The 21880-nt window shown below is 42.0% G+C and overlaps 1 protein-coding gene across 7 annotated transcripts in view; it reads right to left on the bottom strand.

Moving 5' to 3' along the window:
- Positions 1–21880, bottom strand: part of nlgn1 (neuroligin 1) — a 45557-nt gene that overhangs the window by 20793 nt on the left and 2884 nt on the right. For 4 of the 7 annotated variants that reach the window (XM_058072977.2, XM_078790284.1, XM_078790285.1 and 1 more), the window contains 2 exons: positions 15043–15872; positions 12276–12335 (listed from right to left, as the gene is read on the bottom strand). In XM_058072977.2, coding sequence (XP_057928960.2) covers positions 12276–12335; positions 15043–15580 — 598 coding nt within the window. In that variant the 5' untranslated portion in view covers positions 15581–15872. The remainder of the gene's footprint in view (positions 1–12275; positions 12336–15042; positions 15873–21880) is intronic. The other 3 variants (XM_058072979.2, XM_058072978.2, XM_058072980.2) reach the window with 2 other exon arrangements.

Below are 21880 nucleotides of genomic sequence, written 5' to 3' on the forward strand. Positions count from 1 at the left end.
GTGCGACTTATGTATGTTTTTTTCAAATTATGCATTTTTGGCCTTGTGCGACTTATACTCCGGAGTGACTTACAGTCCAGAAAATCCGGTATATAAAGCCGCAAAAAATGTGACTTATACTCCAGTGCGACTTATGTATGTTTTTTTCTAATTATGCATTTTTGGCCTTGTGAGACTTATACTCCGAAGTGACTTATAGTCCAGAAAATACGGTAAATAAACCCGCAAAAATTGCGACTCATACTCCAGTGCGTCTTATGTATGTTTTTTTCGAATTATGCATTTTTGGCCTTGTGCGACTTATACTCCGGAGTGACTTATAGTCCAGAAAATATGGTAAATAAACCCGCAAAAAATGCGACTTACACTCCAGTGCGACTTATGTATGTTTTTTTCTAATTGTGCATTTTTGGCCTTGCGTGACTTATACTACGGAGTGACTTATAGTCCAGAAAATCCGGTATATAAAGCCGCAAAAAATGTGACTTATACTCCAGTGCGACTTATGTATGTTTTTTTCTAATTATGCATTTTTGGCCTTGTGAGACTTATACTCCGGAGTGACTTATAGTCCAGAAAATACGGTAAATAAACCCACAAAAAATGCGACTTACACTCCAGTGCGACTTATGTATGTTTTTTTCCAAATTATGCATTTTTGGCCTTGTGCGACTTATACTCCGGAGTGACTTATAGTCCAGAAAATACGGTAAATAAACCCGCAAAAAATGTGACTCATACTCCATTGCGACTTATGCATGTTTTTTTCGAATTATGCATTTTTGGCCTTGTGTGACTTATACTCCGGAGTGACTTATAGTCCAGAAAATACGGTAAATACACCCGCAAAAAATGCGACTCATACTCCAGTGCGACTTATGTATGTTTTTTTCAAATTATGCATTTTTGGCCTTGTGCAACTTATACTCCGGAGTGACTTATAGTCCAGAAAATACGGTAAATAAACCCGCAAAAAATGCGACTCATACTCCAGTGCGACTTATGCATGTTTTTTTCAAATTATGCATTTTTGGCCTTGTGCGACTTATACTCCGGAGTGACTTATAGTCCAGAAAATACGGTAAATAAAGCCGCAAAAAATGTGACTCATACTCCAGTGCGACTTATGTATGTTTTTTTCAAATTATGCATTTTTGGCCTTGTGCGACTTATACTCCGGAGTGACTTACAGTCCAGAAAATCCGGTATATAAAGCCGCAAAAAATGTGACTTATACTCCAGTGCGACTTATGTATGTTTTTTTCTAATTATGCATTTTTGGCCTTGTGAGACTTATACTCCGAAGTGACTTATAGTCCAGAAAATACGGTAAATAAACCCGCAAAAAATGCGACTCATACTCCAGTGCGTCTTATGTATGTTTTTTTCGAATTATGCATTTTTGGCTTTGTGCGACTTATACTCCTGAGTGACTTATAGTCCAGAAAATACGGTAAATAAACCCGCAAAAATTGCGACTCATACTCCAGTGCGTCTTATGTATGTTTTTTTCGAATTATGCATTTTTGGCCTTGTGCGACTTATACTCCGGAGTGACTTATAGTCCAGAAAATATGGTAAATAAACCCGCAAAAAATGCGACTTACACTCCAGTGCGACTTATGTATGTTTTTTTCTAATTGTGCATTTTTGGCCTTGCGTGACTTATACTACGGAGTGACTTATAGTCCAGAAAATCCGGTATATAAAGCCGCAAAAAATGTGACTTATACTCCAGTGCGACTTATGTATGTTTTTTTCTAATTATGCATTTTTGGCCTTGTGAGACTTATACTCCGGAGTGACTTATAGTCCAGAAAATACGGTAAATAAACCCACAAAAAATGCGACTTACACTCCAGTGCGACTTATGTATGTTTTTTTCCAAATTATGCATTTTTGGCCTTGTGCGACTTATACTCCGGAGTGACTTATAGTCCAGAAAATACGGTAAATAAACCCACAAAAAATGTGACTCATACTCCATTGCGACTTATGCATGTTTTTTTCGAATTATGCATTTTTGGCCTCGTGTGACTTATACTCCGGAGTGACTTATAGTCCAGAAAATACGGTAAATACACCCGCAAAAAATGCGACTCATACTCCAGTGCGACTTATGTATGTTTTTTTCAAATTATGCATTTTTGGCCTTGTGCAACTTATACTCCGGAGTGACTTATAGTCCAGAAAATACGGTAAATAAACCCGCAAAAAATGCGACTCATACTCCAGTGCGACTTATGCATGTTTTTTTCAAATTATGCATTTTTGGCCTTGTGCGACTTATACTCCGAAGTGACTTATAGTCCAGAAAATACGGTAAATAAAGCCGCAAAAAATGTGACTCATACTCCAGTGCGACTTATGTATGTTTTTTTCAAATTATGCATTTTTGGCCTTGTGCGACTTATACTCCGGAGTGACTTATAGTCCAGAAAATACGGGAAATGAACCCGCAAAACATGCGACTCATACTCCAGTGCGATTTATGTATGTTTTTTTCATTTTCTTAGTCATCCATAAAAGCAGACATATTATCTTTGATATTCACCCGCATCAGCTTTGACCTTGAATAGCAAAGATGGAGAGTTTAGCCTCTTTTGCGATATTTCGCGGACCAAACCACTAACGTTGCCGGGTATTGATTTGGTCGGTCTCGGTCTCATGGAAAACAACACGCATCAACAGATCATCCTCATCTGGCTAAACACCGAGGACCGATTCTCCTTCTTTTGGTTTCTTTAATTGATTACTATTCAACAGATGTTCCCATTTAACTCTTCTGCAACATCCACTATGTTTTTTTTTTTTTTTGGAAGGAAAAGCTCCCGTGAAATCAGGCATTTAAGGCTGCGACAATCTAAAAAAAAGCCTGTGAAATTCTGAGAGGGGGGGGGGGGCTGATAATACGGTCTCTTAAAAGGCTTCTGGAGCCTTTACCGCATTAGGGATTTTAATTACAATTTGACAAGAAGGCGACTTTTTTCGACATTTGTATGGAAAAAGGTCCTCTTCTCACAAGAAAAGGAAAAGAAAAGTAAAAAAAAAAAGAAGTATAGTATATTTGATGCGGACACACACAAAGGCACCGGAATCAAATAGTTTTATGATGATGACAATATTGGATTATGGAACAAAGAAAGTATTTGTTGATTTCATCACACGTCATCATGTTGTTTTAGCATCGTGGGAGTTTGACTGATGGCGTCGTTGGTGTCGTGCAGCCAGCGTGATTTCATTTCACACTCAATGAAGCTGTGAATGTGAGTGTGAATGTTTCCTTTGTCCCATTGTGTCCCGTCACCGACTGGTCACCTGTTCCAGGTGGGTGGAGTTAGCCGGGACTGACTCCAGCTCGCACTTCGCCCTGAATGGGATAAGCCGTAAAAAGTGGATGGATTGTGGGAAGTCCACATCCAGTGATGAAATTCATTCATTCATTTTTTTGGGGCGAGAGGCGGGGTCCACCCTGAACTGGTGGCCAGCCAGCCAATCACAGGGCACATATAGACAAACAACCATTCACACTCACATTCATACCTATGGACAATTTGGAGTGGCTAATTAACCTAGCATGTTTTTGGAATGTGGGAGGAAACCGGAGTACCCGGAGAAAACCCACGCATGCACAGGGTGGGTTGAAAAATGATTATTATTATATATAAAAAATATGTCTTTTTTTAAGTTGTCATTTTTGTAAAAGTCGCTTGGGCAAAGAGTTCTAATCTCCAGAGAATAATCCAAATATGATGGGAAGAAAATCATTCATATGACAAGAACATTTAGAAAAAAAGGGGAAAAAACTGCTGGAATTTTCCGAGAATAAAGTTAAAATATTAAGAGAAAAATCGTATTAAAACGAGACAAAAAATGACCCAATTATACGAGAATACATGTTATGTAATATTATGAGTCCAAATATTTTATAATAATATATGTACTTTCGTTTTAAGTTGTAAAATCATGAGAAACTAACAAAACTAAATGAATTTCTGGAAAATTAGGTTGGAGAAAAGTGAAATTATTATGGAAATAAAGTCATAATATTATAATATTTATAGGCAGGGTACACCCTGGACTGGTGGCCAGCCAATCCCAGGGCACGGGGTAGACAAACAACCATTCACACTCACATTCATACCTATGGATAATTTGGAGTCGCTAATTAACCTAGCATGTTTGTAATATCACGTGTAAACGTTATAGAGGTGTACATTTTAGCTTCATTATCTTATCCCGACTGTAAATCATCGTTCAACAAAATGAGCGGTTCAAACGACTCCACTGGTCTGTGAACGTCACATCTCGATGAGCGGATAACAGCTGTTGGATACGAGGGTGTAATTACCCGTTACTGAAAAACAATAATCCTGTTACTCCCAACACTGGTCTTCAACTGCGGCGCTGAAGAAGAAAAGAGCTGTGGATATTTTCTCCAAGCAGAATTAAGAGCAAACAAAAGCAAAGACACGGGGATTTAGAGGAGATGTGATCCTCTAAAAGAGCCTGACTGCCTGCCAACACCAATGGAAGATCTAGGACTAAGTCGTCCACCAATAACAACATCGTGAGGAAATGCAGACGGTGAAGGCTGACTGGGAGTTTTTGCAATTTGGTGTTGGAATTTTGTTAGCTTTTCTTGTACACCAGTCAAGCACTAGCAGACGTGAATATTCGGACTATCCGGTCACCATCGTCAAGATAACGTCACGTAGTATGGCGGAGGAGACCATGAGATGGCCAATAGCAGCAGTGTCCGAACATTTTCCACATAAAAAGCAGAAGTAAGAAAGGTAGCTACTGGCTGGTTTGTTCATCTAAAATTGGCCAAAATTTGAAAATAAAATAACTTTATCTCGGCCAGTGATTCTCTAAGTTCTCCCACCACACATTGGCAAATGAGACCTTTGCGTTTTAGAGCTCTACCCCCTCGGCATCACAGATCGGGGAGACCCGTCTTTGGGTGGGGGGTATCTGTCTTTGGCCGGGGTGGACCTGTCTTTGGATGGGGGGGAACTGTCTTTGGCCAGGGGGACCTGTCTTTGGACGTTGGGGGGAGGAGGGGGATCTGTCTTTGGACGGGGGGGGGCCTGTCTTTGGACGTTGGGGGGAGGAGGAGAACCTGTCTTTGGACGGGGGGACCTGTCTTTGGAGTTGGGGGGAGAAGGGGGACCTGTCTTTGGACGGGGGGACCTGTCTTTGGACTTTGGGGGGAAGAGGGGGACCTGTCTTTGGACGGGGGGACCTGTCTTTGGATGGAGGGACCTGTCTTTGGATGTTGGGGGGAGGAGGGGGACCTGTCTTTGGAGGGGGGGACCTGTCTTTGGGCAGGGGGACCTGTCTTTGGACATTGGGGGGAGGAGGGGGACCAGTCTTTGGACGTTGGGGGGAGGGGGGACCTGTCTTTGGATGGGGGGACCTGTCTTTGGACGAGGGAGACCTGTCTTTGGACGGGGAAGACCTGTCTTTGGACATTGGGGGGAGGAGGGGGACCTGTCTTTGGACGTTGGGGGGAGGAGGGGGACCTGTCCTTGGACGGGGGGACCTGTCTTGGGCGGGGGGACCTGTCTTTGGATGGAGGGACCTGTCTTTGGATGTTGGGGGGAGGAGGGGGACCTTCTTTGGATGGGGGACCTGTCTTTGGAGGGGGGGACCTGTCTTTGGGCAGGGGGACCTGTCTTTGGACGTTGGGGGGAGGAGGGGGACCTGTCTTTGGACGTTGGGGGGGGGGACCTGTCTTTGGATGGGGGGACCTGTCTTTGGACGAGGGAGACCTGTCTTTGGACGGGGGAGACCTGTCTTTGGACGTCGGGGGGAGGAGGGGGACCTGTCTTTGGACGCGGGGACCTGTCTTTGGATGGGGGAACCTGTCTTTAGACGTTGGGGGGAGGAGGGGGACCTGTCTTTGGACGCGGCGCCCTGTCTTTGGATGGGGGGACCTGTCTTTGGATGTTGGGGGAGGAGGGGGACCTGTCTTTGGACGCGGGGACCTGTTTTTGGATCTTGGGGGGAGGAGGGGGACCTGTCTTTGGACTGGGGGACTCCTATCCAGCCCAGGAAAAGTCGCTAGAATTGTCGCTGGGAAAATATCTCATCAAGGGGAGTTGTAATGTCGGCAGATTTAGCGACAAAACCGCCAAGAAGTTGCTTGTGCCAAACTCATCCTGGTCCTGAACCAACATGGTCTCATCTGTTAGTGAAAGCCTTCCTGCTTTAGACACATTTATTATATGTTCCTACAAACTACAGGACATCTACGTAGGTTAACAACTAGTCTGACTTCAGCCCACTTCAACTGTCCCTCAACACCCCCGTAGAGAACGGAGGGCTGCCCTGCCTCATGCAGATGAGCCCCCAACAGTCAGATGTGATGTGTGAGCCCTTTCAGTGCCAACGAGTCGGGATACGGGACAGAGGAGGAGTGTTTGCGAGGGCAGCGATCGGCTGGTGTTGAACGCGGAAATAAAAGCCTCACCCAGGAACATTTGTCAAAACATTGTCTTACTACCCATACACTCCTCACCCCAATTAGCTTGCCGCGACACAGAACCAGAAGCTGGGGCTGTTATGATCAAGCAGGAAAAACACATTTCCAAGAGTGACTGTTGGAATGATTAGCTTTGATTCCGCTAAAGAACATCTCACATCTATTTCAGGTACCCAATGTACAGCGACTCGCTACTAATGAAAGCTAGCATAAGATGACGTAAGATGACCAATTTGTTGCTGATCCGTCAATCACATCTGGTCCTCAGAGCCTTCACCAACCCCCCCCCCCCCCGTGGCCACTGTAGAACGTTATATTTCATCTAGCAGGATTTAAGAGTTCGGAAAAAGTGTGACTTGTATTGTTTAACTCAAATTGTACCCTGGACTGGTGGCCAGCCAATCACAGGGCACATATAGACAAACAACCATTCACACTCACATTCATACCTATGGACAATTTGGAGTGGCTAATTAACTAGGCATGTTTTTGGAATGTGGGAGGAAACCGGAGTACCCGGAGAAAACCCACGCATGCACGGGGAGAACATGCAAACTCCACACAGAGATGGCCGAGGGTGGAATTGAACCCTGGTCTCCTAGCTGTGAGGTCTGCGCGCTAACCACTCGACCGCTGTGCAATCAAGTAAGATTCATTCATTCATTCATTTTCTACCGCTTTTCCTCACGAGGGTCGCGGGGCAGGGGTGCTGGAGCCTATTCCAGCTGTCTTTGGGCGAGAGGCGGGGTTTACCCTGGACTTGTCGCCAGCCAGCCAATCACAGGGTACATATAGACAAACAACCATTCACACTCACATTCATACCTATGGACAATTTGAAGTGGCTAATTAACCTAGCATGTTTTTGGAATGTGTTGGTGTTCTTACAAAGAACACTAAACTCATCACACACCAACTTAACACTCAAGAGGTATAATTATGAAACCAGCTCAACCGAATCATTCATTTATTCATCCATTTTCTACCGCTTATCCTCACAAAGGTCGCAGGGGATGCTGGAGCCGATCCCAGCTGTCTTCGGGCGAGAGGCGGGGTACACCCTGGACTGGTCGCCAGCCAATCCCAGGGCACATATAGACAAACAACTATTCACACTCACATTCATACCTATGGACAATTTGGAGTGGCCAATTAACCTAGCATGTTTTTGGAATGTGGGAGGAAACCGGAGTACCCGGAGAAACATGCAAACTCCACACAGAGATGGCCGTGGGTGGAATTGAACCCTGGTCTCTTAGCTTTGAGGTCTGCGCGCTAACCACTCGACCGCCCCATCATAGCTGATCCCCATCATAGCTTTCCAAAATAAGAGCATTTGTATGAACTCCGCCTGCATTAACCTCACATTCCCTTCTAGCTAGCAACCAACACCCACCCCCCCCCTTCTCTCAGTATTTTTTACACATCATCCACCTAGCTGTTAGCGGAAGCTATCTGACAAAGCCAAGGCATCGACGGAATGGGAACAATAAATGTCCGCCATAAAAGAGATGCTTGTGACAGTAACCTTTCCCAGCCTTTATTCACTATTATTCACTACCGCCACGCATTTAACGTCCTAATTGGACGTCAGCTCTGTGAGTTACACCCGGCGTGTCCACTGCACGTTTTACACCATCCTCTTAAGTCATTGTAGACAGGATGTTTTATTTACGGTTAGGCTTGTCATGTTCCGTGTTGTCTGGGTCTGTTCTTGTGGTCCTATAATACGTAATAAGTACAGTATGTACGCTGGCAACGATAAACCAATCAGAGAACAATACGTAATAAGGACAGTATGTATGCTAGCAACGATAAACCAATCAGATAACAATACGTAATACATACAGTCCGTATACCGGCAACGATAAACCAATCAGAGAACAATACATAATAAGTACAGTACGTATGCTAGCAATGATAAACCAATCAGATAACAATACATAATACATACAGTATGTATACCAGCAACGATAAACCAATCAGAGAACAATACGTAATAAGTACAGTACGAATATATATATGGTATGGTATTATGGTGCGGAAAATATGGTATTATTTTGTCCGGTAATGATAATGCAAAAACAACAAAAAATTTTTTTTTTTTTTTTTTTTAAATAATATCACCTCGTACTTCGGTACGAGGTACATTATTTGGTGCGGAGCCTTATGGTGTGGAAAATATGGTATTATTTTGTCCGGTAATGATAATGCATAAAACAACAAAAAATAATAATCATATCACCTCGTACTTCGGTACAAGGTACATTATTTAAAAAAAAAAAAAAACAAAAAAACAACAAAAAAAACCTTAAACTGTATTATAGAAAGCAGGAAGTGAACAAATGTAACAGTTATTGATTGTAAAAGTACCAGATGGAGGGGTAGGATTTAATAAGCTTTGCTTCTTCCTACTCCTTTTGGACATGTGGAACTGGGAACTGATTATGGGATGCACTCAATTGGAATCTGATGCATGTTCAAATGAAATTAAACCATTACCATTACAAAGATATAAATTCCTACAGAGGAAAAAGGACAACTCGTGTACTAATATGAATTCCCCTCGAGTAAAAGCTCCTCAACAAGACCTTTTCTACCCCCCTCCTCCCCGGTCCGCTCATCTATGCAGTTCCCTCGGCTGTGTGACATTTGAGGGTTTTGTTGCGTGCACAAACGTTTTCTAATCACTCCACAGCGTCCCTAAAGAAATGGGCTTTGTCTCAGCCACTCCAGACCTCTCCCGGGTCTTTCTTTGGATCTACTCCTTGGTGGTTTTGCTGCCATATTTTGGGTCATTGTCATGTTCCGAGAGCCACCTCCGCTTCGGCTTCAATTTTTCAACAGATGCGCTCATGTTTTCTTCAGGCTCCCTCTGATACAATGAAGAATTCATGCTGGATTCTATGACGGCGGTCCTGCCAAGCCCCCGCTGCAGCACAGAAGCTCCGAATCATGACACGTCCGCCCCTCTGCTTCACACTTGTTATCTTCTTTCTATCTATCTTGGCGTACGGCAAACATGTACTCTTACTGTGTCTGCTGCTACATACTGTACTGTGAATACTACCACATCATTCCAGTCTTTGCCCACATCAGTGATTTTATGTGATGTAATATAGTCATATCATATCATACCATCCACATTAATCCCATTTTAGACACTTTAGGTCAGGGGTCTCAAACACGCGGCCCGCGGGCCAAATGTGGCCCGCATGACACTAGTTTGAGGCCCCTGCCTTGATATGAACGTTTAATGTTAGTGCGGCCCGCGCAAGTTTGATATGGATGCTGTATGGTATCATGTACCCAGAAAAATTATTACGTTTGATTAATGTTCATGTTAAAGGTTAAATAACTTAATAGTTATCCTCCCTATCCGGGTGGAAGTGGTAAGTTTTTGGTTATTTAAGTTTAAAGGAAATAACTTGGAGGCTACCGTTTAGGTCGCTAGCTCTCTAGTTTAGCATGTGTCTCAAGACCCTGCAGTTGCGCAATATGTTGTAAATAAAAAGAGTATAAATGTGACTATAGTCGTGTTATTAGGGCTCTAATAATGCTTTGTTCATTTTAATCTGAAAAAAATAATTTGTCTACACACCAACTATATGTGGTTTCTTAAGTTTTTATTATTTGCCGTTTTATTATTATTATTATATTTATTTATTACTGATTGATTTTCTTTATTCTTAATTTGTTTATTTTTCATCTTATTTTGTGCAGAAAAATAAAAATTAAGATATTTGAGAACAGTGGAATGTTTTATCAGAGCTTTTATTGTAGAAAATCGGAACCAAAGCACTGAAAAAGTTTGTATATTTTTCTGTTTTTAATAAATGCGTTTTTTTTGTTTTTTTTTGGAAAACCTGATGTGGCCCAGCCTTGCCTAGACCCTAGCTCCAGTGGCCCCCACGTAAATTGAGTTCGAGACCCATGCTTTAGGTAGTCATAAATGTCCTGTCCTATTTTTTTCATAAAGAGAATTGCTTTTTTATGAAATATATTTCACAAATCATTTTAAAAAACACATTTACTTGATATCTTTATATAAGACGATGACATCCTTATCTTAATGTGATTGTTACTGTCGCACTTTGCTAAAAAGACACATTTTAAACTTGTATTCGGTGGTACCCCGGCATGATTGGGTATGATTGAACACCTAAACCAGGCCTCCCACATATTGATATTGATAAAATAACCCAGCACGGAGCCAAAGAATGTTGGGAGTGGCAGCAATTCGGTCAAGAAGGTGAGAAATACGACTGAATTCAAGAAGAAAATCTTGGCAAAGTTGCTCCTCCCCATCTTCGCCAACAAGAGTGCCTTCAATAACGGTAAATATTATATGTTTATCATTTATAAGCATTATACATCATTAAGAATCATCGGTATTCTTCCGGAATTTAAAGGGCTCAAGCCAGATTAGCATTTGGATGAAAAAGATCCGCTGTGGCGACTCGGTAACCAGGAAGAAGCCAAAAGAAACAAAGAAATACTTTATAAAATGTATTTTTGTTGATACTTTTGTGTCTGGAACAATGAAAGCTTACATAAAATATAAACATTTGCTCCCCTACCGTATGTAAGGAGGGCCTGACAATTAACCTAGCATGTTTTTGGAATGTGTTAGTGTTCTTAAAAGGAACACTAAACTCATCACACACCAACTTAACACTCAAAAGGTATAACTATGAAACCAGCTCAACCGAATCATTCATTTATTCATTCATTTTCTACTGCTTATCTTCACAAGGGTCGTGGGGGGTGCTGGAGCCTATCCCAGCTGTCTTGGAGCGAGAGGTGGGGTACACCCCGGACTGGTGGCCAGCCAATCACAGGGCACATAGAGACAAACAACCATTCACACTCACATGCATACCTATGCACAATTTGGAGTCAATTAACCTAGCATGTTTTTGGAATGTGTTAGTGTTCCTACAAGGAACACTAAACTCATCACACACCAACTTAACACTCAAGAGGTATAATTATGAAACCAGCTCAACCGAATCATTCATTTATTCATTCATTTTCTACTGCTTATCCTCACAAGGGCCATGGGGGTGCTGGAGCCTATCCCAGCTGTCTTTGAGCGAGAGGTGAGGTCCACCCTGGACTGGTGGCCAGCCAATCACAGGGCACATATAGACAAACAACCATTCACACTCACATTCATACCTATGCACAATTTGGAGTCAATTAACCTAGCATGTTTTTGGAATGTGTTAGTGTTCATACAAAGAACACTAAACTCATCACACACCAACTTAACACTCAAGAGGTATAATTATGAAACCAGCTCAACCGAATGTCTTCAGGACAATTTGGAGTTAGCCAATTAGCCTAGCATGTTTTTTTGGAATGTGGGAGGAAACCGGAGTACCCGGAGAAAACCCCTGCATGCACGGGGAGAACATGCAAACTCCACACAGAGATGGCCAAGGGTGGAATTGAACCCTGGTCTCCTAGCTGTGAGGCCCGCACGCTAACCACTCGTCGCAATATGAATAATATGATATCAATATCAATACGGTTCTAAGCGGCCTTTACTGTGATGTGGCCCACGGTCAAAACGTGTTTATGTACACTCGGCAAAAGAAACATTTTCTTATCTGTGTGTGTGTGTGTGTGTGTGTGCGTGCCTCCAACTGAAGACACCTCCCACATAGCTCATGTTCCACATCGTAACTCACGGCCTGTTTTTCTACCTGTCCATCTCCCTCTCTGGTAGCCCACAGTGGTCTGTTCTTTCTTGGTGTATTTGCATTTTAATAATACATACCTCCATGTCTACACATTTTCTTGCCAGGTTTTCTTGCACATTCCTTGGATATTCTTTTGACTGTAAAATGAATAGAACACTAAAAAATAACATGTGGCCCCCTGGACACAAAATGCACAGATGTTTTAGCATGCACACACACACACACACACACACAAATAGAAACATAACACATTACCATAAAAACAGAACTAAAGATGGGGGAAATGAAAAAGCAGTGTTGTCATAGCACGACTCAACGAACCACCGGATTTTAGAAAATTAGTACGGAAGGAAATTTGTGGAGAAATTGTGAGAATGCTGAAGAGCGGGAATCCTGGACTGAATATGTGGAATTACAGAAAAAGTGGCAATTGAATGTTTTGATGCTGGAATGCTTTGAGAAATGTGGAAAAATGTCATTACGTTGGAAACTTTTGGATTGGAAAACATTTTGGAACGTGAAAAAGAGTATAGCGTAGAATTCCTGGATATGCTGAATGTTTTCATGTTGGAATGGTTTGAATCGAACCGTGGGAATAGTTGAGTGTGAAAAAATGAGGCGGAATAACATACAGTAGTATATTTTCCAGGCTTTTCCGGGCCTTCCCATTTAAGCCACGACTTATATGAATATGAAATATAATTGAAGTAGTTTTCCCAAAGTTAATTCATACGGACTGATCAAACCAACGGGTGGGAATTACCGTCCACAGCCGTGAGAGGCGCTCAGAAATGTGGAAGAGATCGGGAGCTTGGTGAACTTGCTTGTTGTAGAGTCGCTGGCTTGTTATGTTTATGATTTAAGCCTTTTCAGCTTCCCGGGTATGTTCTTTATGCTATTGTGTAGTTCAGGGGTGGGCAAACTACGGCTCGGGGGCCACACCCCGCCCGCCAAGTGTTTAAATACGGCCCGCCCGTTGAAATTTTAACATACAACCTGGCATCACATTATTTGATGTGGTCTGCTGTTTACAAAAACACATATAGCAGATTGCATGACACATACAGATACAATAATTCCAGGTGGATTATTGAATTATATGTGTAAAAAAATATATAGTCTGATCCCCTGTCAATTTTGTTAAATAAATGCGGCCCGCGAGTCAAAAAGTTTACCCCTGAACTAGACAATAGCATAAAGAACATACCCGGGAAGCTGAAAAGGGTTAAATCAACATAACAAGCCAGCGACTCCAACAAGCAAGTTCACCAAGCTCCTGATCTCTTCCACATTTCTGAGCGCCTCTCACGGCTGTGGAAGGTAATTTGAATGTTGAATGTTTTTATGTTACGTCACGTTATATCAGGGGTCTCAAACTCAGTTTACCTTGGGGCCACTGGAGCTAGGGTCTGGGCAAGGCTGGGCCGCATCAGGTTTCCCCCCCCCCAAAAAAACGCATTTCTTAAAAACAGAAAAATATACAAACTTTTTCAGTGCTTTGGTTCTGATTTTCTACAAGAAAAGCTCTGATAAAACATTCCACTGTTCTCAAATATCTTAATTTTTATTTTTCTACACAAAATAAGATTAAAAATAAATAAACAAATCAAGAATAAAGAAAATCAATCAATCAGTAATAAATAAATATAATAATAATAATAAAACGGCAAATAATAAAAACTTAAGAAACCACATATAGTTGGTGGGTAGACAAATTATTTTTTTCAGACTAAAATAAAAAAAAACTATTAGAGCCCTGTAGACATGACAAAACCCGACTATAGTCACATTTATACTTTTTTTTATTTACAACATATTGCGCAACTGCAGGGTCTTGAGACACATGCTAACTCGCAAACTAGAGAGCTAGCGACCTAAATGGTAGCCTTCAAATTATTTCCTTTAAACTTAAATAGCCAAAAACTTACCACTTCCACACGGATAGTGAGGATAACTATTAACAGTTATTTAACCTTTAACATGAACATTAATCAAACGTAATAATTTTTTCTGGGTACATGATACCATACAGCATCCATATCAAACTTGCGCGGGCCGCACTAACATTAAACTTTCATATCAAGGCGGGGGCCGCGTGTTTGAGACCCCTGTGTTATATAGTTGAATAAATAGCCTTTTCAGATTCTTGGTCTTTAATTCTGTGTATTACATTTCTAAATAAATGTGACTTAATTGTCCAATGATACTTCTCTTAAACTTTTTATGACTGATACAACTATGTTCAAATTCCAGTGTATGATTGCCCAATTTCTGATTTTTTTTTTTTTCGCATGGGACACAAAAATAGGATGGGATTTCTATCGACATACAAACGAGGCCTGTACCGTTCAGACCGACATGACAAAATCCGATATCACATATGAGAAATAAAAAAATCTGAATTGACCTGCTGTGTGAAAGTGTCCGTGTGTCCAAGCTCTTCAGCATTCAAACAACAAATAGTTGTAGTTTTTATAAACTACAACATGGCTGTCAATTAGTGTTTGAGGTGCAAACTTGAGGTGCAGTGTTTGTTGCCGAAGGACAAACACCGCATCCTGGCTGCGACTGCTTGAGTCAGGAATAACAAGAGCTTTTTTGTTTGCATCATCCGACAGCGACGTCATTGCATGGGAATGTCAAAAGCTGGAATACTGTTTGATGAGCAAAAACCAAAACACTCACAGTTACGCTTATCGACTGATGACACGTCATGCGAATGAAACATGCTCAAAGTCATGCGCTCTACCGAGACATAAAAACGTTTGTCCTCTAAGTAGGTTTGGACTTTACCAGAAACCTCGGATGCCAACCATTACCCCCGTAGTCCGTGGACTGACTTACCGTCTTCCGTGGGAACATAGATGTTAAGGTAGAGGCAATCCTCGCTCTGGTCTTGGACGTACGTGGAGACCACGTCGATGCTGTTGGTGAACCACACCGGCAGCATCACATCCGGAAGGCGTCCGTCCACGATGTTCTGAGGGCACACCGGGGCAAAGTGCGTTGCGTTGCGGATCTCCGGCCACGGCACCAACGGCTCAGGTGGCTGGAAGCGGCGGGGGCCTGTAGGCGGGGCGGCAAACGGGACGCCCAGAAACTGTACCACGGGGCCCAGGATGTCATTGTTCAACTCTTTCTTGATGCCTCGCAGCTTCCCGTTCGGGGTCGCGACCACGAGGTCGTTGTCGTCGAGTTTGTCGGCGAGTACGCCGCCGCACGCGTGACTGAGCAGTAGAAGCACCCACAGAAAAGACCGACATTTGTTCGTGTGACGCTCCAAAGCGGACGGCATTTTCCCGCCGCAGGCACAGAGCGGAAGCAGTCGGAAGCCTGTCCTCGGATGTTGCCTCCGCCGAGCCGTTACTCCATAATCGGTCATTTGTCTTTCCAAGATTCAATTAGCCTTGCACGTACTCACCTGTGACATCTTCACGCATCGTCACTAAAACAGGTAGCAGGAGGGCGGGACAAATCCAAAATGGAAAGGTCTCTGTGTTATATCCACGCCGGGGAAGAAAGACTTATCTTATCAATATGGTATTCCTTCCATCAATTCAGTATTCCTTAGAAGTCAAAGTCCATGAAGGCACCATCCCGATGCCAGTCCGGGAAAAAGCTTTCCACCTCTCTACCTTTGGAAAATGACAGCAAGGCCTTGAGTCATCCAGACCCTGCAAAACAAAGAATACAACAATTAGGACTTCCTCTTCATTTAGAAAACACACATAAAAACACCACAAATATTACTTTTATCCTGCAATACTACAGTATACTCAACGGGATGGCACAAAATGTGTCCTTTTCAGCACACTACCCATAAACGACTGGATTTAGAGACGCTAAATTACTTTTTTAACACTAAAAACAACTGCTTTTACTACACGGAGGAACATTAAATTGGCCGCAAATGATGAATTATTCAACAACAGCGGAGGCGTGCGTGCCAACTTCAACAATATCAAGCCATACATTTCACTTATTATTATTTTACAATTATTGCTTAAAGCAGTGGTCTCAAACATGCGGCCCGCGGGTCAAATGTGGCCCGCAGGACACTAAGTTTGAGGCCCCCGTCTTGATATGAAAGTTTAATGTTAGTTTGATATGGATGCTGTATGGTATCATGTACCCAGAAAAAATTATTACGTTTGATTAATGTTCATGTTAAAGGTTAAATAACTGTTAATAGTTATCCTCCCTATCCGTGTGGAAGTGGTAAGTTTTTGGCTATTTAAGTTTAAAGGAAATAACTTGAAGGCTACCGTTCAGGTTGCTAGCGCTCTAGTTTGCGAGTTAGCATGTGTCTCAAGACCCTGCAGTTGCGCAATATGTTGTAAATAAAAAGAGTATAAATGTGACTATAGTCGTGTTTTGTCATGTCTACAGGGCTCTAATAATGCTTTGTTCATTTTAATCTGAAAAAAATCATTTGTCTACCCACCAACTATATGTGGTTTCTTAAGTTTTTATTATTTGCCGTTTTATTATTATTATTATATTTATTTATTTATTACTGATTGATTTTCTTTATTCTTGATTTGTTTATTTATTTTTCATCTTATTTTGTGTAGAAAAATAAAAATTAAGATATTTGAGAACAGTGGAATGTTTTATCAGAGCTTTTCTTGTAGAAAATTGGAACCAAGGCGAAGTTTTTTTAAATGTTTTTGTTTTGAATAAATGCGTTTTATTAATTTATTGATGCGGCCCAGTCTCACCCTAACCCGAGCGCCAGTAAATAGACTTTGAGACCCCTGGCTTAAAGGTTCTGTCCCTCCTTGGCTCCAAACACCACTTTTTCCACCCAAAAAAAATACACCACTACCTCCATCACTGGCGAACCGATGTTAACCAGACATTTTTAATAATTATTTTGTATTTGTTTGATTTATTCACTTATCCATTTATTTTGACACTTTATCACTATTGTTACACATTCCCATTTATTTTCCCTCCAGCCATTAAACACCATAAATAAATGCCAAACACAGGAAGTAAACAAAGTTAATGACAAAATGTGTCAACATATTAAACACGGGACGTGAGCAAATCAGTGCTGATCACTAAGCCTATTAAAGCTAACTAATCCCAAGACTATTATGTCTTAAATGTCTGTGGAATGTCACACTAAGGAAGCGAGTGCGGCTCATCCGGAACGTCGCGGCGGCGGCGACTGACATAAATGTTCCTGGCATCTCACTGCTATGCAAACGCAATTTCGTTAGCAATGAACAAATAATTGATCACAGTTTCATGGTAGACTATAGTTACTCTTGGTCGAAATATAGTATAATACAAGTGATATGTATGTAGTATTCTGGTCACTAGGTGGCAGTAATGAGACAAAACATTAAGCCGCTACCTTCCATGATATTACCTTAACACCGCATGATGGCATGAGGACGACAGACTCCTATTCCGTGTGGAAGTGGTATGTTTTTGGCTTTGTAAATTTAGAAGAAATAAATTATAAGCTAACTGGTTAGCTCGCTAGCTAACAGCTGTCTCGAACCCCTGCAGCATCGGAGAAGCGCAATGTGTTCATTCATTCATTTTCTACCCCTTTTCGCGGAGTCTATCCCAGCCTATCCGAGGGTCTCGGGGGTGCTGGAGCCTATCCCAGCTGTCTTCGGGCGAGAGGCAGGGTACACACTGGACTGGTCGCCAGCCAATCACAGGGCACATATAGACAAACAACCATTCACACTCACATTCATACCTATGGACAATTTGGAGTCGCTAATTAACCTAGCATGTTTTTGGACTGTGGGAGGAAACCGGAGTACCCGGAGAAAACCACACACAAACTCCACACAGAGATGGCCAAGGGTGGAATTGAACCCAGGTCTCCTAGCTGTGAGGTCTGCGCACTAACCACTCGACCGCCGTGCCGCCCGTGCAATGTGTTTTAAAGAATAAATAACCCGTTTATGACTTTTTCAGTCACGGTGGATGAGTGGTTACTTGGCCATAGAGTCAGGACATTGGGAAGACCTGGGTTCAAATCTCCGTTTGGGCATCTCTGGGTGGAGTTTGCATGTCATTTGAGTTTTGAGTTTTCTCCAGTTTCCCGTCACATTCCACGCATGTTGGATGTTAGGCTAATTGGACTAACTAGCAACCAGATGGAGTCTAAAATTAACATTTTAAATGAAAACAATATTGAGATTATTTCCCCAACGGTTCAGACCTAAACCTATGCAGTACAGAACCCCTGATGACCACCCACCATTGACCACGTCTCTATGCTAATAGTTGCATTTATTACATAATCCAGCTGCAGTGTCGGATTGTTGTTGTTTTTTTTTTTGCTTTGCTGTTCTTTCTTTCTCCAGAAAAATGTCAATAATCTCTGATGACGAAAACTCTTTTGGCAGACCGGATGACAGCCTTGTTTTCTGGTGTGAAGATAACATTGTGGACCGGACTGCAGCTACAAGCCAAAGGAGCAATTATTGATTTTAGATGGAGCAAGGCCATGTTGACTTGGGACTATCATGCATAATGAGCCGGTGGAACAAGTCTCTCCATGTAAGTACACAGGAGGCAGGCATGGGGGAGGGGGGGGGGCACCACCTGAAATGACACTTATATATCATATACAGGTGGTTCTCAGGTTAGCGGTTTCATTCTGACTATGTGTTGTGAGTCCAAAGTCAGAACTCAGACTTAAATTACCACCTAAGCAACCTTTGAGTTATATGGAATGTTAGCGCTTTTAAACACCCTTAAATAAAAGGCAGTGCAATGCATTCATTCATTTTCTCCCGCTTTTCCTCACGAGGGTCGCGTGGGGTGCTGGAGCCTATCCCAGCTGTCTTCGGGCAAGAGGCGGGGTCCACCCCGGACTGGTGGCCAGCCAATCACAGGGCACATATAGACAAACAACCATTCAAACTCACATTCATACCTATGGACAATTTGGAGAGGCTAATTAACCTAGCATGTTGCATGTAGCATGTAATAATTTTTTCTGGGTACATGATACCATACAGCATCCATATCAAACTTGCATGGGCCGCACTAACATTAAACTTTCATATCAAGGCGGGGGCTTTCAACTAGTGTCCTGCGGGCCACATTTGGCCCACGGGCCACGTGTTTGAGACCCCTGACCTAGCATGTTTTTGGAATGTGGGAGGAAACCGGAGTACCCGGAGAAAACCCACGCATGCACGGGGAGAACATGCACACTTGGAATTGAACCCTGGTCTCCTAGCTGTGAGGTCTGCGCGCTAACCACTCGACCACCGTGCCGCCTTTGTATGGTCATATATTTATCAATTATTACCAACTTAGCGTGAATGAGATGCGTTTTCCGCATGAAAAATTGCAAAAACAATCAAAATAACCAAACATTTATGAACGCTAAATCTTGAATAAGATAAATTAAAAAGGAAAAAAAGGATGACAGAGAATTAATTTACAGCATATGTGAAAGTCTTTTTATGTATCCAACAATTTTATGATTTATAATTTATGGAAATCTCTGGTGTTTTTCTTTTCATCTGCTGGTTCCGCTGCCTCACCCTGAAGGCTGCGGAACCCCTGGTTCCAAAAATCACAGGGGTCAAACAGGAAGTTGGCAGCGTTCCGGGACCAAAATCTTCCAAGAAAAGCAACCTGGTGTCACCTGGTCATGTTTTCGATCGCTACCCTCAGAACGTCCGTCGGTACGATTCAACTCATGCAAATCCTTCATCTTCAGCTTGGCAATCTGCCGTTTGAATTTCCTGCAGTTTTATGTTTATGTTTTTATGGTCTATGCCTTTATTGTGTACGTTAAGTACGGAATTATGCGTGTACCTCATTCAAGCTGTCCAAGTTAATTGCCGCTGACGGGATAAATAAATTATTCTGGATGTGAATCGGAAAACCATGACACTGTCTATCGTTCATGTGAGCTAATGTACGCATTGATACAGGCCAGTGGTTGTGTGGTAAGGGCCAGCAAAGTCTTCTCTGCTGGCCTAAACGCTATCACATGCACTGAGCTACATTTAAAATATAAATTCTAGTGTTTATTCCACAAACTTTAATTCCCGGATGTTTATTTTCTTCATTTTGTGTTTCTTGGCTGCATCGCTTCCAGTAGTGTAGGTTGTTTTTTTTTTGTCCAACAATTTCAGCTTCTATGTGTTGCCATGTCACTGTAATCCAGGGGTCTCAAACTCGTGGCCCGTCCCCCACCTTGATACGAAAGTTTAATGTTGAAATGACAGCTTAAAGCTGTGTGCACACCAGACACAATTAACATGATTTTGCCCCGCCCGTACTGTTACCCTACCCTGTTACCCCGCCCCTGTTTTGCTTTGGATTAGCAATGAAGCTAAAGGCTTATGACGCTGGGTACAAAATAAATGCAGGGAATGATTTGGAATAAAACGGAAAATACACGTCAAGATAAAGCATCTCAAATATCAAACATGTTGTTAAAGTTACAACGCTGCTCCCAGATGGAACTGAGTACGATGCTAACTTGCTAATTGGGTCAAATTATTAAGTTTCATTAATGTTCATGTTAAAGGTTAAATAACTGTTAATACTGTACATTTGAATCTGAAAAAAATCATTTCTCTACCAACTGTATGTGGTTTCTTACGTTTTTCTTACTTGCTGTTTTATTATTATTTTACTTATTTATTACTGATTGATTGATTTATTGTCTTTATTCTTAATTTGTTTATTTATTTTTTATCTTATTTTGTGTATAGAAAAATAAAAAAGATATTTCAGAACAGTGGAATGTTTTATCAGATATTTTGGTGTGGAAAACCGGAACCAAAGTACTGAAAAAGTGGAGGGTATAGCAGAAGCAAAAGCATTGAAGATAATACAGTAAAGTCTCGTTATATCGATATTGTCGGGAGTCGGAAAAAATATCGATATAACCGGACTGTCGATATATCCGATCCTGCGCCGAACTGCATTAAAAGTGGGCAATAATGCACTCGACATTGTTCTATATTATAGAACAATATCGAGCAGCTTAAATCAATCTTTGCTTAAGGATTTCAATACCAAAAAAGAACACGGCGAACGGCTGCTTCCGGTCAACTTTATTTTTCACACTTCCACCACCAGAGCACAGCACACACACACCGATTCCCGTACTTCCTGGTTCATAGGTCATGCTCAACCCGCCCCACATAGCTGGCCAAACACATGCCTGCAACAGAAGAACCAACTGCGTTCGTGGTTTCTCTCGTGTGTATAGATTCTATACACACGAGAGATTTCTCTCGTGTGTATAGATTCTATACACACGAGAGAAACCACGAACGCAGTTGGTAGCAGAAGCAATGTACATATGAAAAACAGTGATTATTGCAAGCGATAAAAAGATATCTGAATACAACACAATTAAATACATGTATTTGTACGCTTGTGTCTTCGTTGGAATAGGTGTGTATGCTATGTCAGTTGGTTCTTCTGTTGCAGGCATGTGTGTGGCCAGCTATGTGGGGCGGGTTGAGCATGACCTGTGAACCAGGAAGTGCGGGAATCGGTGTGTGTGCTGCGCTCTGGTGGTGGAAGTGTGAAAAATAAAGTTAACTGGAAGCAGCAGTTCGCCGTGTTCTTTTTTGGTATTGAAATCCTTAAGCAAAGATTGATTTAAGCTGCTTTTGTATCGATATAAGCAGACCAAATTGGCTGGCGGGAGATGAAAAGGGCATCG

Source organism: Doryrhamphus excisus, linkage group LG4 (assembly GCF_037039965.1).
Source record: "Doryrhamphus excisus strain RoL-2023G ecotype Guam linkage group LG4, RoL_Dexc_Guam_v1.1, whole genome shotgun sequence".
In the NCBI taxonomy this organism is placed as follows: Eukaryota; Metazoa; Chordata; class Actinopteri; order Syngnathiformes; family Syngnathidae; genus Doryrhamphus; species Doryrhamphus excisus.